This window comes from Accipiter gentilis, chromosome 29, assembly GCF_929443795.1.
Source record: "Accipiter gentilis chromosome 29, bAccGen1.1, whole genome shotgun sequence".
NCBI lineage: Eukaryota > Metazoa > Chordata > Aves > Accipitriformes > Accipitridae > Astur > Astur gentilis.
In genome coordinates, this window is record NC_064908.1 from 4,355,539 (window position 1) to 4,377,560 (window position 22,022).

The 22,022-nt window shown below is 60.5% G+C and overlaps 2 protein-coding genes across 13 annotated transcripts; one reads left to right on the top strand and one right to left on the bottom strand.

The window, feature by feature from the left end:
* Positions 1-78: 78 nt before the first annotated feature.
* LOC126052087 (basic proline-rich protein-like) lies at positions 79-11,989 on the top strand. Of its 10 annotated transcripts, none has more exons than XM_049832189.1 (16): positions 79-254; positions 719-794; positions 6,722-6,838; positions 7,131-7,244; positions 7,452-7,610; positions 7,707-7,868; positions 7,959-8,120; positions 8,343-8,431; positions 8,633-9,042; positions 9,157-9,288; positions 9,402-9,436; positions 9,580-9,696; positions 9,830-10,042; positions 10,179-10,337; positions 10,967-11,074; positions 11,427-11,989. In XM_049832189.1, exons 3-16 carry the CDS (start codon positions 6,788-6,790, stop codon positions 11,607-11,609), a joined length of 2,094 nt encoding a protein of 697 aa, XP_049688146.1. In that variant the 5' UTR covers positions 79-254; positions 719-794; positions 6,722-6,787; the 3' UTR covers positions 11,610-11,989. The 10 variants fall into 10 exon arrangements, with proteins under 10 accessions (XP_049688146.1, XP_049688151.1, XP_049688142.1 ...); XM_049832194.1 differs by lacking the exon at positions 9,402-9,436 and having other exon boundaries at positions 8,633-8,769; positions 8,903-9,042; XM_049832185.1 differs by lacking the exon at positions 9,402-9,436 and having other exon boundaries at positions 9,157-9,341.
* Positions 11,990-12,047: 58 nt separating this feature from the next.
* PRICKLE4 (prickle planar cell polarity protein 4) lies at positions 12,048-20,295 on the bottom strand. 3 transcript variants are annotated; one of them, XM_049832196.1, is made up of 9 exons: positions 20,192-20,295; positions 19,761-19,893; positions 15,306-15,458; positions 14,993-15,100; positions 14,774-14,911; positions 14,490-14,690; positions 14,037-14,223; positions 13,510-13,827; positions 12,048-13,227 (listed from the first exon to the last, which is right to left on the bottom strand). In XM_049832196.1, the coding sequence occupies exons 3-9, from the start codon at positions 15,453-15,455 to the stop codon at positions 12,734-12,736; spliced, it is 1,596 nt and encodes a 531-aa protein (XP_049688153.1). In that variant the 5' UTR covers positions 15,456-15,458; positions 19,761-19,893; positions 20,192-20,295; the 3' UTR covers positions 12,048-12,733. The 3 variants fall into 3 exon arrangements, with proteins under 3 accessions (XP_049688153.1, XP_049688154.1, XP_049688152.1); XM_049832197.1 differs by lacking the exons at positions 19,761-19,893; positions 20,192-20,295 and adding an exon at positions 15,733-16,116; XM_049832195.1 differs by lacking the exons at positions 19,761-19,893; positions 20,192-20,295 and having other exon boundaries at positions 15,306-16,116.
* Between the last annotated feature and the right edge of the window lie 1,727 nt (positions 20,296-22,022).

A 22,022-nucleotide genomic window follows, 5' to 3' on the forward strand; every position in this document is an offset into this window, starting at 1 on the left:
GTGACGGTCTACGCGCGGCGGCGGCGGGGCCGAAGAAGGAGGGGGAAGGGAGGGCGGGCGGCGCGCGCGGGGCGCCGCCCGCGTGCCGGCAGATCCGCGTGCGAGCGGCGCGGCGCGGCGCGCGGCCCCCGTGCAACAACAACAACAACAACAACAACAACAACAACAACAACAACGTGCGACAGCAACAACGTGCGACCCCGGCGGGGCGGCCTTGCACGACGCGTGTGTCTTCCCGTGGCTGCCCGTGCAAGGTGTGTGTGTGTGTGGGGAGGGGGGCTGGTGTGTGCGTGTTCGTTTGCGGGATGGCACCGGCAAACGCAGCCCCCGGCGCCGGCATCGCCCCTTGCACGCTTGCAGGAAGCGGGGTGTGGGGTGTGGGGGGGTGTTTTTTGCACACCTCGGCTCCTCGCAAGTTGTTTTTAGCGGGTGCTGCTTGCTCGGAAAAATGCAAAACCAGCGCCGGTCTTTGTGCATGTTTCCGCCGTACAGGTGAAGCCCCGTGGCACCCCCTCCCCGGGGGGGGCTGAGCCCACGCAGGAGTGGGCTGGGGGTTCCAGGGAACCGGGTTTGCACAGCAGCGGGGAGGGCAACAGCCCTCGGGGGTCGAAAAGAAGATACGGGAAAGGGAGGGAATGCCTGAAACGCCGGGTGGGCCGTGACCCCGGCCGGGCTGCGGGCGCGTACCCCTCTTCTTGTCTGACTGTGACTTTTCCAGGTGCAGGTGTTGGATCCCGGAGCCAGGACGGTTGTAGCCACCACCGCCGCTGCGCCCCGCAGGACAGCGCTCCGCAGTAAGCACCGGCGGTACCCGTGGGCAAGACGGTGTTGCAGCGATGGCGTTCTGGACAAACGTCTCTCCCGTTTCCTCTGTCCCCCCCTTTGCCTGTGCCTGAACCTTCTTCGTTCCGTTCCTCGTTCCCAAATCCTCCCTTCGGCTCCCTCCTTCCTGCTCTGTCACTCTGGATCACCGATCTCTGTCCGCTCTCTCCCCCCCATCCCACCGTGAGCCCGCTGCCCCCAGCGGGGTCTGCCCTTTCCCTAGCCCCCTCCCCTTCTCCTGGCAGCCCCCGTCTCAGCCTTTGCAGCTTTTTGGGAAAAAAAGCTCTTGGCCACCCCAGGCATCACCGCCTTCCCCAGGGAGGTGCCCGTTTCAATCAGGAGGGGACGTCCTGGCAGCAAAAGTCGCCTCATTAGTGCCATTAAGCCTCGCACGCGTTCCTGCTGCCAGGGCACCTTGCACTGGCGCTTACCTGGGCATCCATCACCCGTTCTCAGTGCCCTCGTACTAATCTTGCTATAATTGCGGCCGTCCCTGACTCGGATTTCCACAGTCTTTGACAGCAGATTATATATTACCGTGCCCATGTGGTCCCACAGCAAACAATTCGGGACGGAGCAGCCCTGGTCACTGTGACGGCTGGTTACGGGTGCGACAGGGCATTTGCTGGGCGAGCTGGAACCGGATCGGTGAACCGAGACGGAGCCTCAGCCCTGCACCGGCTCTCGTGTTCTGTGCCGGAGCTCTTCTGCCTGGAAAAAGCAGATGGGAGGACTGAGACCTGCTAAAAGTAACCCGGCCAGGTTTTCCTGGTGTTCCCTGCGGAGTCCCAAACCCGACGTGGTTTGCACTTTTTGGGGTGCGCGTTCCCTGCGGAGTCCCAAACCCGACGTGGTTTGCACTTTTTGGGGTGCGCGTTCCCTGCGGAGGCCCAAACCCGATGTGGTTTGCACTTTTTGGGCTGCGCTGTATGTCACCTGATGCTTCAGGGATGGGCAGGTTCTTTTAAGTATCCGTTGTGGAAGGAGAACTGGCCGCAGGGTTGTAGTTATAATGAGAACTTTATTATTATATAAAGATTTTTAGCAAGCAGAGTAGCTTATCCTTACACAGAATTCCTAGCAGTTACCATAGCTTTCCCATTACTCCTATTTCCCTGCTCCCTGAGAGCTAGTTCTCCGATTTGGGGACGCCCAGGTCACCGAGCCAGGCTCCGATAAGAAGACGTGCACCAGCCAAGGAGCCGTGGGGTTGCGGAGCCACTCGGCTCTCGGGGACGTACTGCAACGCTGGCCATCCAGGCTGCAGCCACGTTTGTCCCTGCTGCTGTATTCCTTTCCCATAATCCAGCGAGCTAATTGATCTACCCACTTAGTTAATTGATTTATAGCTATTAGAGACTATAATTAACCGACCAGCTGGAAAGCTCTGTGTTATCTGCCCGGTGGGAGCAGCGCTGAGAAGCAGCCAGCTCCGATGGGCCACGGGCTGCCCCGTCCCCACAGACAGCACCGCTCGTTTGCTGTCTTGGAAGGATTTTATTGCACCTTAGACTTTGGGCTTTGCCTTTTATCTCTTCCTTTGCTAACTTTTGGCGTCGGTGAGCTCACCCCAAGCCTCCCTGTTTTCCCTTATCTCCTCCCTTCTTCCTGCAAGGTCACAAACTCATCTTTGTGCTCCGTGTCGGTGCAGGAGTTTGCATTGCTGAGCAGACGAGTTCGAACCGGCTTGCTATCAAAGCATTCCCAGGCCCCAGCAAAACCTCCCACTGCTGTCAGACCCTGACACAACGCAGATGTTCCTTAAGCATCGGGAAGGTGATCCAGCTCATCGCGGGGCTGAGCGAGATGTCCGTACCTTGTACTGCTGCATCTGGCCAGTGCTAACGAACTCCTGGGCGTGTGCTGTTCCCCATGGGAACGCAGGGATATAGGGAGGAGGAGACGCTGTAGGTGCCTGGCAGAGGTGCCCGGTGCCTGGCTGCCCCAGGAGGTGATACGTCGGGCCGGCAGCGGGCTCGGGAAACCCTCTGAGCCGCAGCGGGTTCTTGTCCCTGGGGCTGCTGGAGGTAGCTGTTATTAATTGACAGAGCCAATTTGTTATAGAATTCATATATTTATTGAGAATAGCAAGCAAGCAGCGCTGGGCGGCCGGGGAGTCTGCGCTCCACCTACGGCTCGCAACTTTTTGTTATAGTTAAATTCCTTTTATACAGTTCATGTACCCCTTTTTTTTGTAAATCTCTGCCTTGTCCCGCTTCCTCTTGCAGGTTTGTTATTGGGCAGATTCGGTCGATCTTCTTAAGGGGGAGTATCTTGTGATGTAGAAAAGTGCAGTCGTGGCAGAGTTAACCCCCTTCTCTGGTAAATTATAGCCGTTGCCCTTTTCCTGTGACCTTTACAGAGTTAACCCCCTTATCTGGTAAATTATAGCCGTTGCCCTTTTCCCGTGACCTTACGCAACATTTAAGCAAGCCTTGCTATTTACATAAAGCATTTGTTCAATCACAATATGTCCCTTTCCCCTTCCCGGTTGGTATGTAAGCCTTATTGTCTTCTTTTACTTCAACACGGAATTACACAATGTCAGGGAACAATTTGGTTCCGTCGATTACATAGCGATGCTGCAGCAGGGATCAGACCCCTCTGCCGTGCTAGAGGGTGAACGGACACGGGCAGCTTCAGCCGCATGTCGACCCGGAGCAGCTTTCGGGGAACCCGCTGGCACTGAGCCGCAGCCTCCCGGTGCTGGAACCAGCCGTGCCCGGTAAGCGGGGCTGCCCGTGCGGGGAGCGGGGTGCTGGGCACGCCGCTCCTCAGCCTCCCGGCGTCGGCAAAGGTGGGTGCGATGGCAGCGTCCCTGCCAGGGTCACCGCGCTCTGCAGACCCTCTCACCCTTCTCTTTCCCCTCCTCATCCCCGCAGGCTGTGCTGCAGCCCTGGGGGGTCCTGCTCCCCCAAATCCCCTGGCACAAGGCTGGGAGCATCTCGGGGACCGTGTGGCCGATCCAGGTTTTGCTGGAGCTGGATGGTGGCAGGCACTGGGGACGTGGGGCTGCATGGATGCTCGGTGCCATGGGGATGCAGGGTTCCCCCTTGCACGGGTGCTCCGTACCCTGGGGGTGCAGGGTTCCCCCTTGCATGGGTGCTCCGTGCCCTGGGGGTGCAGGGTCCCCCCTCCTTGCACTGTGGAGCCGCAGAGGCAGGGACGGAGCAGGAACAGGGGCTGCACCCAGAGGCTGATGCAGCACAGAGTTTGCATCAAGTTCTGCTTTAAACCAGGTTTGCTGAGGGATTTTAAATAACCGGAGAAATTTGGCTCTCCCTGGTTATCAGAGGCCGGTTTGAGAAGAGGTGCTGCCTGGGGTCTGTGCAGCCCTCGGGAAATGAGGGGGGGGTCTGTGGGCCCCTGTTCTTCTCAGCAGCTGAAATCGGGGTAAGGAGAGGGTCTGCAGACGGGAGTAAAAGGTGCTGGAGGGCATCGCAGCTTGGTTTTCGGGGAAGGGAAATCAAATGCTCAGGAGGGGCTCCAGGGGAGCTCCCTGGGGGGTAATTAGCACCTGACTGCCATCAGCAACCGCTCGTTATTGGCTTGCGTTCAGTAAACGGGAGGGGTGAGGGGCTGCAGGGGGGTCTATCCGAAGCTCCTTGGTGTTTCATTTCTCCGGGCAGGAGAGCTGTTTTCCAGAGCCACCTGGGACTGATCTGCCAGGTAGAAACCTCCATTTGGGGACAAAAGTGTTATTTTCTCTCTTTTACTCTCGGTGCTGCCCTGGGGTGCTCCCTGCAGATCCGTGAGCCAAATCCTGGTGCCTGTGCTGCCATTAACTCCTGCCAGCCTGGGTCGAGGCTGCCAGTGTTCACTGGTGGCTCTGGGAGCCCAGTGCCCTGGCCGGACTGGGATCAGGAGGTTTCGGGTCAGAGCATCCCCTGCTCCGTGGGATGGTGGCCCTTGCAATAAACCCTGAGCTCTGACCCACGCAGCCGCCGCAGCCCAGCAGTGAGGAACCCACCGAGGCTTCCCTGGGCAATGCCCCTTTGTATTCCCAGGATTTGAGCCCCCTCACCCTTACGGAGAGAGCCCAGACCGTGTCCATGCCAGGTTGTCCCATGGGAGCAGCAAGGGACAAGCTGGAGCGGGGCTTGCACCCCACCGCAGTGCTAGGCTGGACGGGGGGGGGGGGGGTACCCGGTGGGCAGTTTGTCCCTGCTCTGGCACTGGGGAGGGGGGGGGAACGGCTCGGCCAGGATCCCAGGAGCAATATCAGGATCCTGTGGGACAATAGCGGGGTGGTGCTGGGAGTGCTGTGACCTGTGCAGGTTGCAACAGGGCCGTGAAATGTGTTCATCCGATTCGTGTCAATATAAACAATGCTAGGGCCGCATAATAAAATGTGACCCTCGCTGTATATGTAATCTTTAACCATTTTGTCCATCCTCGTATAACGGCAGGCCGGGAGGAGACAGATGATATGTATATAGTTCTTTTTTTCCAGCCCAAAACTGGTTTTGTTGTTGACTGCACAGTGTTAAACAAGAGATCCTAGGGGAGAACTGAGGCGTTTAAAGGTATGCTTAGCCTCAGAGATTGCAGTACTCAGGGTCTTGTTGGGCAGTTTGTTGTATGCATTTGTTGAGGGGGAGGCGTCTTTTGTGAACTTGTTTGGGTTCTGGTGACCGCAGCTGGTGCTGTGCAGGGTGTCGGCTGTTGCACAGGATGTGTGCTGTCTGCCCGAGCAGGGGGGGAGCCTGGTCAGAGATCCGTTGTATAGAAGACCCTCAGCCAAGGAGAGTTTAAGAAGTTTCTGGGAGAACTACTGCACCCACACAACCAGGAGGTGGAGAGTCTTTTAGAAGAACATGCCTAGTATGAATATGTAACTAATGTTAGACTATAAAAGAAGCTGGGTTGTTTTTCACAGCGCACGTCTTGGTAGAGCTGAGGTTCCTGGTGTGCCCAGCGCTGTTTGTTTGCATTTATTAATTTAATAAATTGTAAACTTTGATTGGAATCCTGTTTGAGACTAAATTCATTTATCACAAGGGTGATTGAAACGTGGCTGAGAGCAAACGGACGCTGGGACAGTCAAGGGGAGCCGCTTCGGGCAGGGTGCACGGGTGCCCCATGCCAGGGGAGCAGCCCTGGCATTGCCAGTGTTATAAGTGACGATGAAAAATTGTACGCCAGCCCGTGGATAATCCAATCAAGGTTTATTGAAGCAAGCAATCAAGCAGGCAAAACAGCGCTGGGTGGCCGGGGAGTCTCCGCTCCACCAACGGCGCGCACCTGATACGGTAACGTGTTTCACAGTTAAACAGTTAAGCGTTACTTATGTATAGGGTTTGCCGGTACGCCTATACATATTCATGACCTGTTCCTGCTTCGTATTAAAATTCGTTCCAAGAGGTATTACAATTCGTTCCAAGGGGTATTACAATTAGTTCCAAGAGGACTCTCCCTCAAGTTTATCTGTCCAAGCCACGGAATCGGCCTTGGCCGGTTTCTGGGACCAGTTCCTTATTTTCTCAGAAAACTGCTCTTGAGGAGTTATATGATAAAGTAATCAATACTGGCACATTCTCCTTACTTAGTTCAATATCTAGTCTCTGCGATTGCTACCGTGGTTATTGCCTAACAAGTTATTGCGGTTAAAAGCAGCTTAGTTACTAAGTTGTAGAGATCCATATATTTTAACAGCCAACAGGTTTGATTAACAAATTGGTTATGCAAAGTTTATTACAGCCAGGACCCGTGTCCCCTCCTGGGATGGGGAGTGGGTCCGTGTGGCTCCCAGCTCGCCCATCTCCTACGGGTCCTCACCGGCGGTGATGCCGTGTGGCTCTGGAGGTGACCCAGTGCTCGGGGCTCAGCAGAACCGGGGGCACCTGACCGGCAGTGACGTCCTGTGGGATGTCTTCACCCATGCTTCTCCTTTTTGCAGCTGGGTGCTGACCCTCCCGGGACCTTCTCCTCGCTGGGACCGGGGCCAAGACGAGGTTTTGGCAAGATGTTCTTACCGGTGGGCTGCAGGAGGAAATTCCTGGGCGGCTCCAGGGAGGTAGGTGGTTTTGCAACCTTCCTGCTGCCACGCAGCTGGGGCTGCCAGCGTGTTTGGGAGCGGAGGAGCTTTGTGGGGCAAGATGGGTGCTTGCTGCTCCATCGCTCGAGATTCTGAGGAGCCAGGAGAGCATCGCTGCATTATGGGGAAGAATTAGGAATCATCTGGGACCTCGGCCAGGGGAGAAGGGCGGATGGGCTCCTGGCTCCCTGTCCCTGCTCAGCATCCAGCCAGTGCAAGGGCGAAGGTGAGGGTCTCATCCTGCTTTCATCTTGCTGTGCCCGCTCTGCAGCCTGGTCCATGGCAGACTGGACCACCACCGTCCCACACTCACGGCCCTCAGGACGTCTGGGACAAGCCGCCCTGGGAGCACCAGCACAGGAGAGGCAGGGGCAGATGGTGCCCGGTAAGGGGGCAGGGGCCAGGGCGAGCAGCGAGGGGAGACGGTGCTGTCGGGTTTTACCTACACGTCTGGGGTGGCCAAAGCTGGGGGTTCCCCCGGGAGCAGGAGAGGCAGAAAGAGCCGAGGGCTGTGGCGGGGAGGGGGAACAGCAGCAAAAGCAAAACACCCCAGCGAGCTGCCGTCCTCACCAGCAACCGTTTGCCATTGCAGCGCCATCCGTGGGACCCCCGACCCTTCCCTGGCCCTGCTGACTTCCATGGGAACGAGGAGGGCAGATGGGCACCCCACGACTGTCCCCCATCACCCTCTTGGGATGACAGAGAAGACAGAGGAGGACCTGAGGACTTCTTTCGAGAGGGCTGGCACCGGGTGAGGGGGGAGATGGGCGGGGGGGGGTGGGGGTGGCAGCTGTGTGGCTACCCCCAGCGTGCCACCATCCTCACCGGCGGTGATTTGCTATTGCAGCCTGGTCCCTGGGACCCCAGACCCCTCCCTGGCCCTGCCGACTTCCATGGGAATGAGGAGGACAGGAGATGGGCAACCCACAACCATGCCCCGCCACCCCCTTGGGATGACAGAGAAGACAACCAAGGACCTGAGGAGTATTTTGGAGAGGTCTGGGACCAGGTGAGGGAGGGAGATGGGCTGAGGGGGTGGCAGCTGTATGGCTACGCACAGTGCGCCACCATCCTTGCTGGCAACGATTTGCCGTTGTAGCCCGGTCCCTGGGACCCCGGACATTTCCCTGGCCTGGCTGACTTCCATGGGAACGAGGAGGACAGGAGATGGGCACCCCATGACCGTCACCCACCACCCCATTGGAATGACAGGGAAGACAACCAAGGACCTGTGGACTGCTTTGGAGAGGGCTGGCACTGGGTGAGGGGCTGGTGGGCTGGGAGACTGGCAGCAGCCATGGGACCAAGGGCAGGGAGCGGGTGAAATGAGGCAGGGGCCGTTCACTGCCCTAGTGACAAGGACGGTGCATGGGGACAGGTTTCTCTGCGCGGCACTGGGAGCAGTGGCAGCCCGGCTTCTCTGCTTTGCGGTCGCAGCATCCCCTGTCCTGCTCTGTGTCTAAACCCACTCCTTTCCCCGCAGGAGCCGTGGTCTGGCCCCAGCTGCTCTACCTGGTCTGAATTTCCCGGCGAGGAACAACACCCACTGTGCCCCCCAGCCAGCGTGCCAGGGTGGGTGGCCGTGCTGAGGTGGGGGGGACCGTGCAGCCGTGGGGTGGTGAGCAGGGCTGCTGGGACCACGCTCTGCTCCAGTGCACAGCCAAGGGGGGATGCAGTTCTGAAGCTGGCCTTGCTTAGGGTGTGTGGGGGGGTTGCACTGGAGACCCCTTCCAGCCTAAATCTCCCCCCCTGGGGCTGCCTTTGCTCTCGCAGGGAGGGAGGCGGCTTTCCGGATGGCTGCCCGCCCTGGGGCTATCGTGGCCTGGGTGTGAAACGCAGCAGACGCCTTCGCCGTGGCCACCGAGAGTTAACCTTGGTCCAGCGCCTTCCATGTTCCTGGTCCTCCAGAGGTTTGTTCCAACGCTGTACGATGCAAGGGGTCCCACGCCACTGTGCTTGTGCTCGCCAGCATCTCCTTGGTGCTCGCCAGCATCTCCTTGGGCAGAGCGAGGAGTCGCTCCCATCGTGTTTCTCGCCCTGCAGGGAATCAGCCATTCTGCAAGTCCTTTCATTCCCTCCCTGGGACAAGCCAGCCGGGGGTCAAAGAGCAGCAGCGCTCTGCTTCTCCCCAGTCGCTTATGTCCTGCAAAGGTGGTGTGCTAAACGGGAAGCAGACGGCTCAGGTTGTGGATTTTTACCCCCCCCCCCCCGACCCAGCAGCCAGCAGTGACTCGAGTTTGCACGGTCTGAGCCCTGCGTGGTGCCGCCATGCCCCTAACCAGCGTGGTTTCCCCCAGGGCCCACCGGCAGCGAGCAAGAAGGTCCCGGAGCCCCCCAGACCGGCCAGCAGCCCTCAGAAGAGCCCGGCCACCGATTCCCGGGCTGCGACAGGGGCTGCAGAGCCGGAGCAGGCAGCAGAAGCGACGTCGGTAGGAGAGCACCACTCTCCTGGGGAAAGGCAGGGATGCTCGCACCCCTAGAGGTGCCTGGCTCAGGGGGTCTCTTCAGCCAGTGTAACGTCTTCCTTCTCTCTCTCATCCAGCCCTTTCGCTCTTCATCTTGCTGTCTCTTTGTCAGGCACGGAAGTTTTTCTGACTCTTCTCCCAGGCTGCAAAGCCCTGTGGTTTCCTTTGGGTTTTAGCACCCCGTCGGTCCCATCCCCCTGCTTATCTCCCCGGGACAGACACGTGTCCCAGCCTCACATCATTGCATGTCCCCAGGTCGAGCCAGGAGCCAGGCAGAAACCTGCAGGCAGCCACAGCCAAGTGGAAACAGCTTTGGAAACAGAGCCAGCCCCACCGGAGAAGAGCCCTGCTGGGACGGGGGAGCAACTTGCGGTATGAATTAAGGCATCTCCTCTTCCCACCTAAAAGCAGTACCAAGGGGGAGGTGGGAGCTTGCAGTCCCCTTTGCAAGCCCCTTTTTCCCCTTGCCGTGGACTCGGCAATGCAACTGTAATGCTTTGCACAGGTAGAGCCGTGCAGCCCAAGTGTCTCTAAGGCTGGTGCAGGTGGTGGGTCACATCCCCAGAGTCCAACAGCCCCTCCGGAGCCTGCCGAGAAGGTCCACGCCGCGGCGGGCTCTGCTGGAGAGGCAGGTGCTGAGCTCTGCCTGTGCTCCGGGGCAGAGCAGCAGCTGCAGAATGGAGCTGAAGAAGCCAAGGGAGAAGCTGCCTGCGATGAGGTGAGTCTCGGCGCACGGTGGGCAGCTCTGCAGTGTGTCCCCCCCCGCCCTGGCTGAGAGCCCATCGAGGCCACTGCTGCGGGCAGGGGATGCGCTGGTGGCTGCCTTCCTCCCCCAGCCGCTTTCTCTGCCGCAGCTTCTCGGTGTCCTTCAGCCATCCGACAACTCGCAGGTCCTGCCGGGAGCTACCGTGGAGCCTGACGCACAGCCCAGCCAGGCTTGCCCTGATATCTGTGCTGCGCCAGAGACCTCACCAGGGACCCAGCACCTTCCTGGGTCCGGTGAGACGGAACCGGTACGGGGTCGGGGTGCCTCTGCTCCCCCACGCTCACCCTGAGGCATCCCCGGGTCCCCACTTGGGGCAGGTGCCGTGGGCTTGAGGGATACTGCTGTAGCCCAGGAACAGCCGAGTGGGACCGCTCTGGCCTCCCTGTTTGCAGGATTATGGGCTGGGGTTAAAGTGCTGCTTTGTCTGGAGGCAGAGCCCGTGTCAGCCCTGGTGCCAGCTGTGCCGGAGATGCCGATAAATGGGAGACAGCTGGGAGAAAGGCCAAAAAAATAACTAGAGGCTTGAGAGCGTGCTGGAGCGTGAACGACCCCGGGACTCGAGCTTTAACGAAGGAAATGAGAGCATTGCAGAGCAGCTTAATTACTGCCTAATGGGGAAGAGAAATATGCTATCGCGGCTCTCGGCGGCGATGCTGCCGGGGCTGGGGCAGAGGGGGGAGCTGGGGGCAGCTCTTGCACCTGAGGGAAGGGTGGCAAACCAACACCCCGGGGACCCAAGGTCCCGGCAGGTCCCCCCACGGGGTGACCAGTCCTTGGCTAGTAATTGGTACTGGCAGCCCCAATTTGGCCCCAACCTTGCCCAATCCCTCTCTCCTTCAAAGCGTCTGACCCTTCCTCGCCTTTTCTACCACCCAGGCTGCAGACAGCCAGCACCAGCTCTGCTCCACGCTCCCGACACCCTCCCCGGCCAGCACGGACCTCCGCTCCGCCGCTGTCCTCGCCAGGAAAGAGGAGATTGAGCTGGTGAGTCCCGGTGGCCCCTGGCTTTGGCACATGGAAGTCTGGGACCAGCTGCAGGGTGGGGGGGCTCACCCAAGGACCCTTTGAACCAGGGGGGAGAAGCGATGCCGGGTGATGGGGCATGTGAATTTGGCATTTTTGGGGTCACGGGGGAGAAACCCCTCCTGGTGACGGTGGTTGCAGGGGAAGGTGCTTGTGGGCAAGAAGGGGTTTGCAGGGGCTCAGATACTGGGCGGGGGGGGGGGCGGTTCATGGACCAGCACCGAGGGAAAAGATGTCCCTGGGGGAGGACTGCATGCTGCTGGCGGGGAGGTTTTGGGGTGCCCCGTGCTGACTCCGTGCCGCTCCCCTGCAGTCGTACCAGCAGTTCAGCCTGACCATCGCGGTGGTGGCCACAATGCTGCTGCAGAAGGAGCCCTCCATGGAGGCGGCGCTGGGGCTGGCGCTGAGAGCCAACCTGCGCCAGGGCCGGATCCATCACCTCCAGGAGCTGGAGGATTTCATCGACAGCTATGACTCGGCCACCCTCAGCCGCTGAGGGGGGGGACGGGGTGAGCAGACGGACACCCCCTCTCACCACCCGGGGTTAGAGGGGGGTGATGGGGGGGCTGTGCCCATGCAGCGGGGTGCTCGTGATGGGGCCGAGCCCTCGGGTCGAGGCGATACGGACACGTTGGCACAGTCTCACCGTCTCTCTTGGGAATGGAGGAGGAGGGGGCTGCTTAGTTTTAGCCCTGCCCAGACCTGTTTGTGCAGCAAAAGGGGGAGCTGGTTTTACTGGAGGGTGATGGGAGGGACAGCGGATGCGGGGAGCTCCCCAGTTCCTTGCTCCATTCCTGGTTCACAGGGATGTACCTCAAAACCCTGGGGTTTGCTCTTGGTTTTAAATCTAAAAATAAACCAGCTGTGATATATGCACCCCTCGCTCTGCTGGTGTTCTGGTCCCGCTCTCCTGGGGCTGGTGAGGGAGGGGTCCCACAGTGAACCCACCCTGGGGGACCCCCCTGGCTGTGGCAGAGGGCAGCGGCCACCCCTGGGTCTCACGCTCCTCTGGCCACAATGACCCTGGGATGGGGAGGAATGGGACAGACATACGGTGGGTCTCCTGTGTTCAGATTTCAGCCAAACTTTATTGGAGCATCGTCAGCAGCAGCAGCAGAGCTGCCCCCCTGGTCCCTTCCCCACAGTGGCAGCAGGATACGGTGTCACCAGGGATGGAGAGCATCTGGCAGTGGTGCTTATCCTCCAAGGAGGTGTCTCAGGGAAGGATCCGACCCTGGCGGCCAGCACCCCTCCTGTCCCCGTGGGTCCCCAGCAGCAGCCCTGCAGTGGGACGATGCAGGCAGCTGCCCTTGTCTTAAGCACCCAGCCACCCTCCCCTGCGTGCGGCTGCTCTCCGGGGCTGCCTCCTTGTCTGAGATGGGAGCCCTGGTGCAGGTTGCCGGCTCTCTGCTCCCTACCTGCTTTACCTGTTCCTAATTGTGGGAGAGGCTGGCAGGAATTGCAGGCTGTGCTTTGCCAGCAGCCGCCGGGGGGGAAGGATCCCAGCGGCTTCTCCCCACCAGCCTTGGGCTGTGTCCAAAACGCACTTGGAACATGTTGAGACCATGGCAGGGGCTGGCAGGACAGCGTTGCTGGTCGAGGACCCCCCGGTCCCTGCCGCTAGGACACGCTGCAGTGCTTGCTGCTGCCCCGCGGCTTTGCCGTCCTGCCCCCAGCCCTCCCCAGGGGCTCCTTGCCCAGGGAACTCATCCTGGGCTTGGGGATGGGCTTCCCGAAGAAGAAACCCTCTTCCTCCGAGTCTGAGTCCGAAGATGAAGAGCAGGTGGGACACCAGGAGTCGTCCTCCTCCGTGATGTCCTGCAGGTCGATGTCCTCTGGCCGTGAGCTGTGTCGAGCAGGGGATGTGCCCGCTCGGAAGAGTGGGTTTCCATTGCCTGCGGGTGTTCGGGGCTCAGAGCCCCCCGAAACCAGGTGGCCCGAGGCTCCAGGCTCATTAGGACCCTCTGCACAGGGCTGGGGGGCAGAGGGGTGGCCCGCTGGTGATCCCAGCATCGCTGTGTGCGCAGCATCCCTGCTCCGCTCCTTAGCAGCTGCTCCGTGGTCTTCCAGGCTCCTGAATGCAGGATGTACAGGACCCTGATCCAAACAAGCCTCTGGAAGAAGGAAAGCAAGGACGGGTGAGGAAGAGGGGGAAGGCTGAGCCTGCCCTTTCTGCAGCAAGATCTGCCTCGGGGTGCAGCAAAGCGAGCAAACCCCAGCTGCCAGCACTCGCCCTCCTGCGGGAGGTGGGCTGGGGGCTCATCGCCGCTGCTCCAGCCCTGCGTTGGGCTGTGCCTGTGCAACGTACCCCATAAAGTACCCAGGGGCTAAGCAGAGCCTGGTTTTGCTCCTACTCCCCTCCTGCCACGTAGCAAACGGAGCATTAGGATCCCTACCTGCCCCTTCCACCCGCTGCCTGCAGCCCCCGGCCACTGAGGTGCTGCCCGTCCCCGGCGTGGTCCTGCCGGCAGGGCTGGTTCGGGAGAGAGGAGTCGAATCGGGGGACGGAGCCGACGCAAAAGCCGAGTCGGAAGAGTCGGAGGTAGTGGAGGATGCATCCCGCCCCAGGCTGCAGGTCTCGGAGCAGAAGAGCCGGCCGTGGCGGGAGGTGAGGGGTTGCCCACGCAGAGGCTTTCGGCAGAGGCTGCAGCAGAAGCAGGCGGCTCGGGCATGCCAGTGGAGCCCTTGGTGGGTGGCCTCCTCGCTGTCGGCACCTGAGGGGCAACCGCCGGTGAGAGGGAGGCTCTTCCCTCAGCCGTGTGCCAAAAACCATCCTCCGCACCGAGCCGAGCCGCGGGGCTCTGGCTCTGCAACCCTCCCAGCCCACGTCCCGCCTGCCTGGGCAGAGAAAACTCCGCTGCTCCCTGCCCGGGGTTGAGGGGAGGGATGGGGGGGGGGACGGGGACACGAACGGGGACTGTACCGATGGGGTCTCCGCAGGCCTGGCACGGTTCGGCGAAGAGGGTCTCGAAGCAGCCGCGGCAGCAGGGCCGGCCGCTCTTCATCACGTAGCGCTGCCCGCAGAGGGGCACGTCGCATTCCAGGCAGCAGAAGTGGTCCAGGTGCCAGCGCCGGCCCTCCGCCTCGATGCACTCCTCCATGAAGATCAGCTGCGGGGGGGCGTGGGGGGGAAACAAGCCATCCTCTAAGCACCCCGCTAGCCAACTCGTAGCCTGGAGGATGCTTTGATGTGCCAAGGAGAGAGGAGGAACCGCCGTGCCTCGGCGCGGGCACGGGGCTCTCTGCGAGGCTCAGGAAGGAACCTCTCCTCACGTCTACCAGTGGCTCTTGCTGCGTTTGCAGCCCCTGGCCAAGCTCAGGAGCTTTTAACAACAGCAAAAGAGAGGTAAAAGCCTCTCCCCTGCCCAGCACCCACCTGGTCGCAGGAGGCGCAGCGGGGTCGGAAGAGCTCGGCATGGTGCCGGCCGCAGTAGATCCTCCCGTCCTGCTGGAAGTAGATGAGGTCCACCAGGGGCTGGTGGCAGAAGTGGCAGGAGAAGCAGGACGGGTGCCAAAACTGGTTCCCCAGCCGAGACGCCGAAATCCCTGGGTCCCCTTTGTTCAGCCTCCTACCACACTGCAAGGCAGAGGGACGCGGGGTTGGGGGCCAGGCTGGCTTTTGGGGATGGGTTCCCCACTGGGAAATGGGTGCCGCCTCACCTTCTTGCAGGGACAGCCATGGCAGGGACCCGGCACGGGACATGCCAGCCCCTGTCCCAGTGCCTCCCGTCTCCGTCGGGCGCTGAACGCTCGTAGCTGCTTCCTCTCCTCCTCCGCGAGGTCGGGGCAGTACCGCTCCTGCACGGGGAGGCGGAGGTGAGGGGATGCACGGTGGGTGAAGCCCCGGGGTGGGCAGCACCCAACAAATGCGTGTCTTACATCGCAGTCCTGAGGAGGCAGCTGCTGCAGGAGGGCTCTGGCACGGAGCTGGATCTTGTCGGCGGGAGAGGCAGGCTGCGGCGAGCGGGTGCCGAAGCGCAGCGGGACCTTGGGATGTTGCGCGGGACAGAGAAACGTCAAGCAGATTTTTAGGGGGATTAAGCTGCGGTGCTCGAGGTTGCTAAAAGGTGTGTTTTATGCTGGGGCTGGGGGTGCTCTGCTGCTGGTACCACCACCCGTGGCTGGCACCTGCAGCGCTGGGGGAGACTGGGGAGCAAAGGGAGCCCGGGGGGAGAGCCAGGGTGCTGCCCACCTCGGGGGGTGCGGGGTCCGTGGGGGGCTCCAGGTACTCTTCCAGGGCACAGCCGGAGTCGCTGTCGGACGAGGCTGGCGGGAGACCGGTGGCAGTGCCGCAGGGGGGAGGCTCATCTCGCTGGGGCCATGCAGGGCTCGGCAGGGACATGAGCTGGGGAGAGAGGATCAGAGCTGGGGAGATCCTCATCGAGGCAGGGAGCGGGGATCCATCGCTGGGACGTGTATCATCCCGCCTGCCCAGCGTGGACCTGTCTCCACGTGGCAGCAGGACGAGCAGCCCCCTCGTCCCGGGGAGGGACCCCGGGGCACGTCCAGCTGGGATGATGCTCAGCACAACCACAACATCGAGACCCTTGGCTGAACCACTGCAGAAGTCCAAGGGCTTTTGAGGGCTTCTTCTTTCTCTGCAGGGGTTATAAGCAAACCTGCACCGAGGGCAAGGGTGCTTGGCAGGGCTGGGGCTTTGTCTGCTGAGCAGGAGGCGCTGACGGGACAGCGATGGGTTGAAGCCAGGCAGGGAAGACCCCGGGTGTCCGTGCTCAAGCTGGAAGAGGCTTTGGGAAATGGCACCAGCCGTTCGCTCAGCCACAGCAGGAGATTTTCCCTGGCTGCCACCAGTCCTTTGCTCGTATGGCTAATCCCTGGTCTAGTGGCCCGTCCCTGAGCGGGGCAGAGGGAGGAGACCGAGGTCTAGCCCAATTCAGTGGAAAATAATTTATTCCCTTTGGGCTGCTATTGTTCTGCCCTGAGTGGCTGTTCCTGCCCAGGCAGCTGGCTCGCCCAGCCGCCACCACCTCGCCTGGCTAATGGTTACGCAGTGGAAACCCATCCGGTCCCGTCCCCTCCTCCCCACGCCGCGCTTTTCACCGCTCGCTTCCTTCCTGGCTTGGCTTTCCAAAACAAAGACGAGGTGGCGATGCGGTGGCTCCTGGGGCTCCCTGGACGCTGGCCCGGAGCCTGACGCCCTCTGCCCGTGCTTCCTGCCCCGGCGTGGGGAGCGAGGGTGGGATGTGGGTGGGATGGAGCTGAGCCGCAGTGCTGTGACCAAACAGCCCCAGGGCACCCCTGGATTCACCCCATGCAATGCCCACCATGGATTGATCAACTGCTCTGGAAAGTGTTTTATACAGCAAGCGGCTTGGCAAGGACTCAGGCTAAGGGTTGAGAGGTGGTAAGCCCCAGGCCACGCACTTAGGTCCTCCTTCATCACTGCCACCATGAGGACCAGTGAACTCCTCTGCACTGGGATGGTATTTCTGCACATCTGGTTTAACCCCCCCTGCCCCTGCTGTCAGGGGGCCATCCTGGCCAGCAGCAGCAGCCGCATCCCCATTGCTCCCACTAAACAGCTTCGACACCCCCAGCTCAGCCCCTGCTCCCAGGGAGCTCCCTCCACCACAGCTGCCCCTTCCTATGTAGCATCTTGGGGTGCTGGGATGTTGCACCCAAAGGTGGCCAGCTCTGGAGCTGGCAGTGGGTGGGATAAGCCCGGGCAGCTCAGGTTTCCCTGCCATGCACCTGGGTCAATGATTAACACTGCAGATGGGCTAATCAGCGGGATAAAACAAAAGGGCTGCTTACTCTTTCCTGGGGTTTGGGGTCTGCCAGCCCTGGGATTAGCCCAGAAAGACTGCAGGGCTGGTTGCATGGTGCTGTTCAAAGCTGTGCTCAGCTCTGGAAGGGATAGGGATGAAATAATCTGACTCAACTCTGTGTATTTGGAGCCCAAAGAGAGCCCTCGCCTTGCTGACTTGGTGAAGGACCGCTGTACCACCGCTGGTGTTGGGACGCTAAACAGTCTCGGCTCTACAGCTGTGCAGGAGGATTGTGTGTGTCCCTGGGGATGCTGATTGGGGATCTCTGTGGGGTCAGTGTCCGGCCCTAGCTCTGCTCCTGCCTTGTTTGGGTAACACATGTCTCTGCTTTTCCCTCCCCATGGGAGGCGAATGGCAGTCCCAGGCTGTGCTTGGTTTATTAAGCCTCCAAGCTGCATTTGTCTAATCTGTTGGGGCTTTTCTGTAATTAGACCCCTGCGATGGTCCGCAGACTCAGCAGAGCTGGTGGTGCCTGCTTGGCCCCTGTAGCAGGGTGCACAGGGCACCTCGTCCCAGGGCTGGCAGCAGGGAGCCCGGTGGGGTGATGCTGGGGGAGAGCAGAGAGGGCAGGGTTCCTGGCTGCTATGAATCCACGGGGCTGAACTGGAGAGCCCAGCCCAGCCCGGTTTGATGTGATTACACCGGCTGGCAGCCGTCTGGGCTGTAGACAAGTCCCTGTAATTAGCCCCAGACAGTGACAGTGGTATGCACCTTCTATGCTAAGGAGCCAGGCAGCCCTAACAGGTCCGTCTCCTCTGCTCCCTCTCCCTCTCCCCTCTTCCTTCCTGCCCTCCTCACCACCTCCAGGCAGCTCTTCCCCGCTGGCCTGCAAAAGGGATACAGGGATGCTCCCTGCCTGCCCCTGCCATCTCCCCCCGACGCCTGGTCCAGGCCCTCCTGTCCCTGTTTTGGAGGCAGGAGGGTGCTTTGGGAAGCCGCTCCTCCCTGCCAGCACAGACCCGAGCGCTGGATGTTCGTCCCCCCAGAAGGGACGTGCGAGGGCCCAGTCGGGCAGGCTGAGTGCCACTGGCTGTCATTTGCCTTTGCTTTAAAAGCCTCTCGTCCTGCCTGTGGGAGCTCCTCCAGACTGCCATTGCTCAGCTCCCTTGTGCTCTCCAAAGGATGGGCAACGTCCCCGCCGTGCTCCCCTGCCTGCTTGCGGCCTTTCGATGTTAGCATGGCTGCAAAGGGCCGTCCAGGCTCCAGCCCTGGTGCCGGCACCTCCTGGCTCAGTGGATTCTCGCAGGATTCCCCTTCCTGCTCCGAGCACCTTCCGCACAGTAGCTAGAGCCCTTTGCGAAGCAGTCGCAGCTCCCTGGGTACAGGAGGCTAAAATTCATGGGAATATTAATCTTCTTTGGCTCCCTAGGAGCAGCCCCTGTCTCCAGCTGGCTGTGGAAGGGTGTGCGGGCTCCCAGCCCTCTCCTGCCAAGGTCACACATTAACTTGCAGTGCAGCCACCCCGACCCGTTCGCATTCAGCACAGGCTCCGTGCTCCCAGCACGGCCAGGGGCTGATCTGCATCTCTGCCACAGCCTTTCGTTTTATAGTCACCTCTCCATCTTGGAAGACTCACTTTCAGACCCCTCTAGCCTATTTTTCAGAAGCACCAAACACTCCCCAGCTCCACAACCCCAAGGAAACACAACAGCTCACCATCACCAAAAAGACCGGATCCCCTTTCAAGCACCCAAAAGCACTGGCAGCCTATAGAAGCATAGCTCTGTATTCACCACCTCACCCACAGGATAACCTGTTTTCGCTTGAGTTCCTGTCAACACAGCTGCAATGAAGGTACGTGGAAATAAAGATACAGACCAATAAAGATGCATCTCTTCTGGGGTGAGATAAGCTGAGGTCTGGCAAGGCGAGCCGGAGCAGCTAGTCCTGCAATGCAGCCCAAGCCAGGCTGCCAGAACGGGAGCCTGTCTCACGAAGGAGCCTGCGGTGGCTTTGGGACCTGCGATGGCACGAGGTGGAGCAACGCTTGGGTGCTGCTGGCTGGGCACAGCAGTCTCATGGGCCAGCAATGTGGAGGGACAGGGTCAGCGCAGCCCCCCAAATGATAAGGGGGTCTCAGCATCACGCTCCACCATATGGCACCGTGTCCTCCATGTCACTGGAGGGGACCGTGGCCAACGCCATGGCCTGTTTGCTCGCCAGGGGATGTGCCAGTGCTGCAAAGGGCTGGTTTTAGTGTGTTTTCCCCCACTGTAAGAGCGCAGGCACGGCCAGCTGCCCCGGCTCAGCGGGGAGCAATAACCCACTAACCCACCGTGACTCAGCCATTTGTACACCCGTGGGTACAAACCGAGACCCACCACCCCACCTCTGCCCCGTGGCCACCGGATTTCACCCCGGCGTGTCGGTGTGCGACGGGGGCCCAGCCGCCTCTGGCGCAAAAACTCCGTTGCCAATCCCAAAACATCCCGTTCCCGCTGAATCCCGGCTGGAGGAGGGATGGGGGACCCAACACCCCTTCCCAGAGACCCTCATCATCCAAGGGAGCCGGGCAGCCCCACCAGCCCCGTGCCCGCGCACCTGCCTGCTCCGGGACGTGGAAGGTGGCCGCACAGCCCGGGATGGCAGAATCCGGCACGACGGAGCAGACGCCCTTCTCCTGCTCTCAGGGAACGTTTTCCCAAAAAACCAAAGACTGCGGGGGCAGCGATACCATTTGCCTCCCCCTCATTTATTTGTCCCAGAGAAGAACAGCCAAAAAACCCACCCGCTCCCCTCGCCCACCTTCCCTTCCCACGAAACGGGGACTTTCCCACTGCCCCCCCGCGACTCCCAAGCCCCTTCTCAACACGTAGTTCAGAGAACCGATCCCGGGAAACCTTTCCAGCCTCACCTACCTGCCCTTTCCCCGCAGCCCGGTACCGGGACTCCGTCGCTCCGGGCTCCACCGACCGCTCCAGCCCCGCTCCGGCCGCCGCCGTCCCGCCCCGCTCCGGAGGAGGCGAGGGAATGGAGGCTGAGCAGGGAAAACTTTGCAAAGCGAAAGGAAAACATCCAAGCTCAGTCAGGGAAACAATTTTTTTTTTTTTTTTTTTCCTCTCTCTCTCTCTTTTTTTTTTTTTTTTTTAAATCTGCCTGCCCAGGAAACTGGAGCTGTGTCAGCCGGGGTCCTAATTACAGGCTTTTTAGCCTAAACCTACAGAGACAGCCAATGGCAGGGAATCCCAGCGGCAGGCAGGGAGGGGAAGAGCAAAGGATGGCGGAGGGGGGGGTGTACATTAACCCTACAGGGGAAAGAGCTCTAGATGACATCTGTTTTTCTCACTACCTCTCATTTTCCGAGCGTCCGCGCCCTTCCCTCCATCTGCGGCTCAGTTCACCCTAGGTTGCCGTTTTGATGACTTTTATGATCCGCGCGGTGATTTATTTTCCTGCCTAGATCAGAAAGACTTGAAGCTTCATGAAAGAGGGGAAGTGTCATTACACCCCAATTTAGAGGTGGAGAAACTTTGGCTGGGCTCTCACAAAGGAGTTAGCCAGAGGCAAATCAGGATGTCCTAGTTTTCGCAAGCCCTGAACACCTGACAGTCTCCTAAAAGCCATTTAGACCTGCTTGGGCTCCAACAATTGCACTCGGGCACGAGTCAGGGTAAAATTTAGCAGAGTCCCTGACGCACGGCAGAGCGTCTTTGGTGTATTTTTGTATATTTCTCACATGCCCTAAGATTTTCCTGTCTGCTGATGGGACTTTGGGGATGGGAACAGACACAGCATCCCCCCCAAAAATACCCCATGTCTGCAGGGACTGGACCAGACCTCTGCCACCCGCATGCTCCGAGCACCACGCTGCCCAGGAGCTGGGTCTTATTTTGGGGCTGTATTGGGAGCCCCGAGGGTTGCAGGCAGCTCGTGTGTTATGTAGGTCTTTGGGACCAGGTTCAGGACTGCGGTCGAAGTCTGTAGTGATGGTAATTCGTCGGAAGAGGTGGCCAGGCTCCATGGCAAGCTGGTGGCACTGCTGGGAGAGGCCGTGCAGGGTGGTGTTGGTGCATGGGTTATTGCAGTGCTCACCGGTGGTTTACATCTCTGCAAAACCACCTGGGCAGGGAGAGAAGTAGGAAGAAAAGGAGAAGGGGCAGGCGAGCATCTCCGCAGGCTGCTGCTCTCCTCATCCCTGCGCAGGGGTCTCAGCGGTGCTGTCGAACCAGCGCTGCGATTCCCCAGGGACCCTTTAAGGTCTCGGATCGGTGCTGGGGAAGTTAATCTGCTGTTTGGTTTTAGCGGCAGGTTGGTCTCCACAGCTTTATCTTGACCCGTTTGCCGCTATGGACTTTGTACCACCGGGTGGTGGTGGGGTGGTGGGTGGCCCCCCCCCCCCCTTCCCTGCTGCCAGCTCCCAGCCCAACCTGCAAAGCGGCTGCTGCCTGCGCTCTCCACGCTCCACCATCCCTCGACACGGTGGAAAGATTAATGGGCAAAGTCCTCATTAGGAGACCAGCCGGGCACGGGGACTCAAGACTCGACAGATGGGTCACTCCAGCTTTTCCGAGGTGGGACCAGCCGTCGCTCCACCGAAGCCACCACCCTGGAAACGCCACGAGGTCCCCCACGGGCAAGCGTGAACCTGCGACAACGGCACGTGTGACGGGCAGGACGCCTGCCCGACGGGCTTCCCCGCTGCCAAAGCACCGCGGCGTGACCGGCGTGCGGCCGACAGCATCCCCGCGGAAAGGGCAGGACTGCGGAGGCACGGCTCGGTGAGCAGAGCAGGAGCACCCGCGTACCACGGCCGAGGAGCCGGCAGCCCCTGCCACCCTTCCAAACCCGTGGCTGATGTCCGACAGCTCCGCGCCGTAACGAGACGGGTGGGATCGTAGTCGCAGAGCGATTGCAATCGTAAAAATCTGCAGCCCAGCCTAACTCTCCTCGTGGCCTCCCTGTTGTCCTGCGTGCAGGGCAGCCCCCTCGCGTGTGCTCTGAACCCTCCCGGAGACCCCGCACGTTCCCGGCCGTGAAGCCGAGCCTCATCCAAGGCCAAGCGCTGGCCGTGGGCGTTATTATTTAACCCATGGCATCAGGAGCGCCGGGGCTGAGTCAGGACCCCCACGAGCAATCAGGCGCCCGTCGAGGTGGTCTGGGGGTGCAGCTGCCTGCAAGAC